Here is a 9,300-nt window from a genome sequence, read left to right as displayed (position 1 = left end):
TAGATAGCTGATCTGGGCACATGACTTTTAGATAACTCTTGGTCTAAGAAATAGATTCGTTTTTCATCATCAGCCCACATAGACCGAGAGGTTTGAAATGGTTACCTTTTTTTAATGGAATCTTATGGGTTTCAGTAAGCCAAAAACACTTTACATTTTGAGTCATGATAGGTACTTAAAATTAATTTGAAAATATATACATTCACATATGTTATGTACAAAACTCGAGAATGTATGACAATTTTTTATTTTAAAAAACATATATTTCTGCCTAAATCATCTCATGGAATTCATATTCATATAAAACAAACATGGCGGCCAAAGTATAAAAACGGTTGACTTTTTAAAAGTCAATTAAAATATTGCTCATGACAAAACATAAACAATAAAAAAATGACATATGAATCTCATGGCACAAATGACAGATGTCAACAGTAACAAAAAGAAGTTGATTTCAACGGCAGAGAAAAGTTCATGATATCTTTCTTCTCTGGATTGAATAAAATAGATCCTTTTGAAAAACCATAGTAATAGACTTACACGCGACGTTAACATAATTAGATCATCACATTTCTAAAGCTATTGAAACAAAAGATTGCTCTCTAAACTGAAGACCTAGAAATTGGTACTGTAGAAATAATGCCAAGAAATTTTAAAGTCAAGTGCTTTCATTCAAAAAGAGAATTTGTAAGGGAGGTAACCAGATGGATTTAAAAAAATAAAATAGTTTCAGCAATTATTTTCCACTCTAGCCACATTGGACATCATTCACCAATCGTAAACAAACAAAATTTAGCCCACTAGGTTTTCTATCTCTTCTATACAGATTACGATCTGATTTAAATACACAATGGCTATCACGTGACAGTTTTTTTTTGTTGTTTTATCAAAATTACCATGTGACTAAATTTTGTTTGTTGACGATTGGTGAATGAGGCCCATTGAAGCATTTTTTTTTGTTTACGAAACAAATGTTAAATCACTGTCTTGTAAAATAGTGTGTACACGTTATTTCTCCCGCACCTATTCTTGTGTCTAGTTGAAACTTTGCACAATTATTCACTGACATAGACAAGACAAGAATCAATTGAAATAGAATGTAACCAATGATTTAATTAATTACTGGTATTCATTAATTTGTGCAAGAGCAACCATAGAAACTAATCTATCAGTATTTGTTTGGTTTAATCAATTTAATCTTCTTAAACAATTTTTAAAGCTTTTTCTTCCTCCCCGCATTCTCAAATGAAGTAGATACTTTAAACAATTATTTATTGCAACTAACTAAACATGAATCAATAAACAAAAATACTCAATTATTCATTAATTATTGGTAATTTTGTTATTTGATATCGTCAAGAGAAAAAAAAAACGTGTACCTTATTGAAAATATAGTTAAAGGTCGGAGTTCTTTCCCATTAGAAAAGCTTTGTTTGTTTTTCAAGGATTTTGTAGATTTTGCTTGTCTCAAGTATATAGTGTTGCCTTTACCTAGTGTAAAGTAAGCTGGTGGACTCTTTCTTCCATGGCCTCCAATGCCGTAGCCTTGAACCCTGACCTTGTACACGATATTTCGCTCCACGCCATGGAGCACACCAGTTGGCGTTGCGCCTTGAAAAATTGAATTTTTTGCTGATTGGATGTCTTCCCTGGCGTCCCACCACATTGCCTGCAAGATAGAACACACTCAGTCAACAGAAGCAAAGAAGACGAAAAAATGAAGAAGTTCGATAAATCAAACCAAAATATAGTAGAAATTTTAAGACAATTAACTCAGGATGTATTTCTCATGGCGTACGAGTCCAGGAAGAGTCATTAGAGTTTAGCACGGCAGTAAGATAATGTACAGGGTAATATTTTCAGTAGCTTTTTGTGTTGCCAATTATGTCATATTGGCTGTTCTATTTACTCATTTTTAAGTACCAGAATATTTGTAACTTTTTTTTGTCAAATTCTTGATGTTTTTTGATGTGTTCTGTGTTGAGCAGTAGTTACAGAATAGCTCCTGGGTGGGGGGGGGGGCAAATTACGACCAGCGGCTTCATGCAGTCCGCGGACACCTACAAAAAAAAGGTGTGCCCACAGAGAAATAATTTTAAATATCTATATAAACTATTGTAATGTCTTATTCTAATCACGTATGATGAAGGGGCTAAATGTCATGTCATTCTAAAAATTTGAAAGTAAACAAAGATTATTCTTGTTGGAAATATGTCAAAACATTGAGTCAAGAACACAATCTCAGGCCATTATATATAATGCTTTGAAGAACTGTGTTGAAAGTGTTAGCTTATGAAAAGTGTAGCAACCGCTGGAGCACGAGCTTTTACTGAGTTTTTTTTAAATAAATAAAAGAATACTAATTCAAACCATTAACTTGAAACAGAGTAAACGGGAAGTTTGCGCCAAGCTGCATTGAATATGAAACACATTGTTGACCCAAGTATCTCGGTGATCAAACCTATCAGAGCTAGGGTCTTAAGCACAGGCAGTTCCGAAAAGTACTTGAAGATTTCGAAACAAAACATTCTGATGTTCGGTGCCGCAGTAGTGTCTGCTGGCTAAGCATGGGCAAGGTATTGAGAAAAATATGAGATCTCAAGGAAGAAATAGCTTTGTTCTTTGAATAACATTGACTGTGACTTTGTTACTAATATTTCTAATGAAGAGTGAAAGACCCCTGAATTAAAGCATATAGAATTTCTTCCACTAATCGGAGGCCCAAGGCGGCCGCCTAGTTTACCTAAAAACAGCCTTGGTATAAGTAATATTGAGACAACAATCTTACAACACTACAGTCCTGCTACCGCTAAAAGAGATTATCAAAGAATACAGGCTTTAAATCCCTATGGTATGTATGAGTTGTCTGTTTTACACGATAAGCCATTTTGTAGGTCTCATAGTCTAATTGTGTCTGGGATTTTGTTACACTCAAATCTCGTTTCATCATTTGTTTAGACAGTACACTTCCTAGGGCCATCACATTCCAGTGAAAGCCTTGTTTGTTAAAAGCCTCCAAGTAAAAGGAGAATCTTATCTAATTTTCTAAAATATACAAGTCCTGATGTCTTATCTTTGACTGTGACATTGGCAGTGGCCGATTGGGTTCCTGACGCATACTTGAGCAAACACTTATACTGACCAGCGTGAAATGTTGAGCTGCCATGGTGCACAGTTTTTTAGACTCTGGCTGCAAAAAAAGTAAAGCTACACATACACAAAATGGTAATATATATATGTGTGTGAGTTTCTCTCTATATGTGTGTGTGAGGCAGTGACCTGACCTGGTGAAATATCTTCCATTAATAAAATCAAAGACTAAATACAAATCTGTACAACGATATACACAAAACATAAAACCATTATACGCTCACTTAATCAAACAAGCGAAACAAAAAAAAATATTTAAAAAAAATCGAATCTACTACAAAGGAAAAAAAAAACGCTAATTACAGCCATTTATCTCAAGATGGCAGGGTTAAGACCCCTTTCTGCGTTATAAAACAAAATTAATTAATTACCCCTAATTTTTTTTTTTTATTGATCCATGTATTATTATTGACTGTGAATTATTACGTAAAATTTCTACTTTATCCTAGAATGGGAATTGGGAGAAAAAAAATGTGACAAATTATTTAAAGGGGGAATAATCCCGTACTAACATCCATAGCTCTCATTAATTAGCATTTCCTTTTACGACAATATTGGACAGCGCGTGCAGTAGTACAGTGTGTGGAATGACATGGTTGGAGGCATTTTGGGGCTCTATAGATGAAGAGGACCGCAACAAAGTGAAGTTAAGAGAAGGTCACAGAATATTTAAATTTGGTGGTGGGACAATAATAAAATCAAAGGGTGAATATGAGTAACCTGTCACAATGCTGGAAAGAAGGTTAAACTTGTGACTGATGCTGTAGAAACAGACATACCATTATTACTCTCCAGAACTACCATGAAAAACAGCAGGAGTAAAATTGGATTTAGAAAACGATTCAGCTATAATATTTGGAAATGAGGTTGCCTTAAACTTAACATTATCTTATCTTATATAATACAGACGTTACTTCAAAAAGAAGATGATTAAGTCCTACACGTCATGCATTTAGTCATGCATATTAACCAATGACTTAAATTCTGCCAAGTCCCTGGTTTTCCTGGCTAGCTCAGCTCAGTCTGGTCATTAGTGCATCCCAATGTGACAAATCAGAAACGATTCAAATTGAAAAGTAAAAGCATTCGACGAAGCTTCAGAAAAAACGCAAGGCGACTATTAGAAAACTACACAAGCAGTTCGCACACCCTCCGAGGGATAGACTTAAGGCTTTACTTCAAGGCGCTAAAATTCGGTGCGAAGATTTTGAAGATGAATTAACAGAAATAGAAAGAAGCTGTGAACTGTGCAAAGTATTTGCACCTCTCGACCTGTAGTGGCTTTCCCAATGGCCAGAGAATTTAATGAAAAAGTCGTAATGGATCTCATACAGTACAAAGATCAATAGATACTGCACATGGTTGATATGTGGTCGAGGTACAATGAGCTATAGACGTCAAGAGAATCCGTTTCTGCAGTAAAGAATGCAAGAAAACGCTTTTTGGTGTCATGGCTTCCTCCCTGGCGGATCCCACTGGGGAACATAAAGCGCTCACCTAGACCCCCAAGCTGTGAAAAGAAAGAGCTCAATTATGTCGTTTTATTTATTTATTTTTTTTTGCGACAAATTTTGAGAAACACATTTTTTATTACTATTTTTTTAATTCTAAGATATATATATATATATTTGTGCGCTTCCGAGTTAGGCAACTTTCTGTATCATTATTTGCATTTTTCCTATTTGTCCTATTATAACTTTCCTTATCATTGTTCTCACGTTCCCTGGACCTATCATTACCATCATTTCTTTTACCAGAAACCCTATCATTACCATCATTTCTTTTACCAGAATCCCTATCATTACCATCATTTCTTCTACCAGAATCATTATCATTACCATCATTTCTTCTACCAGAATTCCTATCATTACCAGCATTTCTTCAACCAGAATCCCTATCATTACCATCATTTCTTCAACCAGAATCCCTATTATTGCCATCATTTCTTCAACCAGAATCCCTATTATTACCATCATTCTTTCTACCAGAATCCCTTTTATTGCCATCATTCTTTCTACCAGAATCCCTATCATTACCAGCATTTCTTCAACCAGAATCCCTATCATTACCATCATTCTTTCTACCAGAATCCCTATTATTGCCATAATTTCTTCTACCAGAATCCCTAATATTACCATCATTCTTTCTACCAGAATTCCTATTATTGCCATCATTCTTTCTACCAGAATCCCTATCATTACCATCATTTCTTCTACCAGAATCCCTATCATTACCATCATTCTTTCTACCAGAATCCCTATTATTGCCATCATTTCTTCAACCAGAATCCCTATCATTACCATCATTCTTTCTACCAGAATCCCTATTATTGCCATCATTCTTTCTACCAGAATCCCTATCATTACCATCATTTCTTCTACCAGAATCCTATCATTACCATCATTTCTTCAACCAGAATCCTTATCATTACCATCATTTCTTCTACCAGAATCCCTATCATTACCATCCTTTCTTCAACCAGAATCCTTATCATTACCATCATTTCTTCTACCAGAATTCCTATCATTACCATCATTTCTTCTACCAGAATTCCTATCATTACCATCATTTCTTCTACCAAAATCCCTATCATTACCATCATTTCTCTGTACATAACCTATTAGGTCAATGACTTTTCTGTGGTCTCTGAGAGATGGGTTGTTTCGGTAAGAGTTTTTGAAGGTCCTAATGATCTTTACAAACTCCTCATTTACACATTTGGTAAAATCACTAAATTTAGAAAGCCTTCAGGACAGAAGGCTCAAAAGTAAAGTAGCAATCATACATAAAACACTGAACCATAATCTTCAAATACAAAAACAAAATTTAATGAAATACTCTGAAAGACACAAAGATAAAGGCACATTCCTCGTCCCATATGCTAGGACAAATTTGTACAAATACTCCTTCTTCCCTAGTGCTATTAGAGCATGGAATGGGTTGCCTGAGCTAGCCAGGAAAACCAGTGACTTGGCAAAATTTAAGTCATTGGATAATATGCATGACTAAATGCATGACGCGTAGGACGTAATCATCTTTTTTGAAGTACCGTCTGTATTATATAAGATAAGATAATTACCTTTGGGTTATTTTCCTTTATAAAGGACTGTAGCCGAGGTTCACATTTGTTGATAAAGTTGCCTATCACGATGAAGTTCTTCGGACTTTCATATGTGCTCTCCACATTCTCGAAAACGAGCCTTTTATTAAAGAAGTCGTATTCTGAGTTGACGGTTGTCTGCAGATGTACCTGACTAGATGGTGCATTCTCGTAGTACATCTTTCGGAATGTTGCCGCGTTGTGCCCGTGCAGTTCCTTTTTCAACACTTGGTAACTATTCTGCATCGAGTGGTCCTGGGTTTGGCAAATTGTGAGGACTAACATATTATGATGTCGGATTTTCACTATCTTTTCTAGTTTACGAGATATAAATGGGACGACGGACAGACGGACGGACAGACAGACATTTCACACAAAACTAATAGCGTCTTTTCTCCTTTTGATGCCGCTAAAAATGCTTAACTCAATGATTCACATTCACGACGAATTAACAGCGAACCATAGATGTGGACCTCCTGCTATATATATATCCCCAATCCACCACGACTCAACCTGGTAGGGATAATCTAGCCAGTGGTCACTTCCCTACAGACTCTAAATATTCTAAGGAGAAAGAAGCTAAATGACACTTACCTGTCCAAGAAGTGGCAATAACTCGACAGTCAGTCTCGGGTCAAAATTTCCTACGCTAAGATATGTTCCTGCAGCAAGGCTCAAGGCGATGTCTTCACTAACGCTCTGGTAAGGACAACGAACGTTTCGGCTCTGCAAAGTCCTTTGGTACTTGTCTGTAACGGCTCTTCGGTGGTTCGGCGTCTGGTTCTAGTTCTTGGTGATCTGTCGTCTGGCTTCATATCTTCGTTGGCGTAGCGTCTGGTTCCGGTTGCTGGTTCCAACGCAGGCACGGTGATTCCAGGTCGTCGTCTGTACAAGGTGAAACTGGAACAGAACAACAGCAGGTGCAGCGACAAAGGCTACCTAGCGTGTAGCACAGATTCAACCAATCCACAGAGCAGTAGAATGCTACTGTACTCAAGTGCCGTAGGTAGTAGGATGACTCCCAATTCAAAGTTCTCTGGCGTGACCTCAACGGTCAATCTTGGCGTTGCACAGATGACCTTCACGTTGGTTCTGAAGATGCCGGGCAGGCTGTCTCTTCAGTACGGCTTCTACAGGGCGGTTTTCTTCCCTTCCACAAAACTGTTGCCTTCTCGATACAGAACAGCTTCAGGCTTCAATACGATGCCCCAACGTATGGGCCCTTATAAAAGTTTATAAAGTTACATCCTAGCTCTAGATATACGAGTCCAAAGCCCTATGGCTTTATTTCGCCCCTAAGTCTATGTCGTCACTGTAATATGTACGTTCACTGTCTGTCCAATAAAGTGCGCAACCCAACTAACTAAACTAGCTAACAGTCCATAGGCTGTACGCGCGTTTAGTTAGGGTTTACTGGGCTTAAGGGTTTGGAAAAAATCGCCCTTTCCCACTCCTAAGTTTAGATCCGTTAGTGATCAAATGATTCACCAGCAAAAGCAGGTGTTACACCAATCCTATTTGGTATTAAAAGGTACTTACTCTCTCCCACAGAAGCTATAAAAATGTTCATAATGTGTGATGAATGAGGCTTAATTCCTACTTAAAAACTTGATGTCCGGATTTATGTCAGAATTTCGGATCAAACTGAGCAGATAATTTTGATGTATAGGACAATAGTCTAAATCAGTTCTGATGTAAATCAAAAGGAAGCCTGTCGTAGTTGAGGTTATAAATAGTGAGTTTTTTATTGAGAAAGGGCAGATAAAAAACGAGTTCCTATTAGAAAGACGAGTTAATTATTAGGGTGAGTTTTATTTTGTTTCAATTGTTTAATATAAATTTCAGATGTTTTTATTTTTTCCATACATTTGTATTGAAATTGGATTCGTTCAATATACTGTCAATAAGTTAATTTTAATTTCATTATGTTTAAAATTAGTTTATTTCAAATTCTGCATTTATAATCTAATACGCCAATAAATGATTAGCATTTACTGTTGATGATCAGTCGTTTTTGTATCTGTTATGGTACCTAGTAGAACTAAATCAAGGGCATATTATATTTTCAACAGAAAAAAACTTTAAATAGGTTTATTAAACTTGTATTTTGAACACAAAAAAATCAATACAACTTTTAATACAATACTCACAGATTTAATTTGAAATGACATATAGATCTTATAGTCATGAAATAAACTTATATTTAAACAAAAAATAACTCATAACAAAACATCTATCTTTTTAATAGTTTGAAATCAAAAGAAGAAAACTGAAATGAAAACTTTGATTTTGACGACCACAATTTTTGTCCTTCTCACCTGTATGATACAACCAATACAGGGTAAGTTTAAGGCCATAACGATACAATGCTGACCTGTCTGATAAGTTCCTAATAAAAAATAGCGTGAAGCAGGGTGGTGTACTTTCTCCTACTCTATTAACTTGCCTCTTTGGCGTAATGCTAGTTCAAAAGAGGCAGCAATTGCACTAGTGCATCTACATCAGGTTTTGTTCAGAAGGCAATGTGTTCAATCTTCGACTCTACTATCCCATATAAAAACAAAGGAGGTGTTATAATAAATGAAAAACTGTCATGGAACCCACATATTAATCAAACTAATAAGAAAGTAAAACAAAGCTTCTGGGTTTATAAAAGAAATTTCTGTAAATCAAATAAGAACATAAAATTTGAATGCTATTTAATCTTGTTTAGGTTAATAATAAAATATGTATCCTCTGTTTGGGACCCCCCAACTCAAGAAAACATTAAGAAACTGGAACAGACACACAATAGAGCAGTGAGATTCATAACAATGGAATATTCACATTTGACTAGAATAACATCTTTAGTAAATCACTAAATTTAGAAAGCCTTCAGGATAGAAGACTCAAAAGTAAAGTAGCAATTATACATAAAACACTGAAATTTTAACTTTAAATACAAAAACAGAATTTAATAAAATACTCAAAAAGACACAAAAATAAAAGCACATTGCTCATCCAATATGCTAGGACAAATTTGTACAAATACTCATTCTTCCCTATTGTTA

General features: G+C 35.6%; 1 protein-coding gene across 1 annotated transcript; it reads right to left on the bottom strand.

Annotated features, from left to right (window-relative positions):
• Positions 1-6,788, bottom strand: LOC129929013 (uncharacterized). The gene is made up of 2 exons (XM_056045740.1): positions 6,230-6,788; positions 1-1,669 (listed from the first exon to the last, which is right to left on the bottom strand). Exons 1-2 carry the CDS (start codon positions 6,533-6,535, stop codon positions 1,343-1,345), a joined length of 633 nt encoding a protein of 210 aa, XP_055901715.1. The 5' UTR covers positions 6,536-6,788; the 3' UTR covers positions 1-1,342.
• Between the last annotated feature and the right edge of the window lie 2,512 nt (positions 6,789-9,300).

This window comes from Biomphalaria glabrata, chromosome 11 (genome assembly GCF_947242115.1).
Source record: "Biomphalaria glabrata chromosome 11, xgBioGlab47.1, whole genome shotgun sequence".
Lineage (NCBI taxonomy): Eukaryota > Metazoa > Mollusca > Gastropoda > Planorbidae > Biomphalaria > Biomphalaria glabrata.
Note: the sequence above shows the minus strand (reverse complement) of the source record. Positions and strands in the feature narration are given on the sequence as shown.

What these genes read in the sequence shown, in the direction of transcription:
- LOC129929013 (XM_056045740.1), bottom strand. Translation starts at nt 6,535, where the DNA reads ATGTTAGTCCTCACAATTTGCCAAACCCAGGACCACTCGATGCAGAAT. An exon ending in TAAAGGAAAATAACCCAAAG is followed by an intron (nt 1,670 to 6,229) that starts GTAATTATCTTA and finishes TCTATCTTGCAG; the next exon opens with GCAATGTGGTGGGACGCCAG.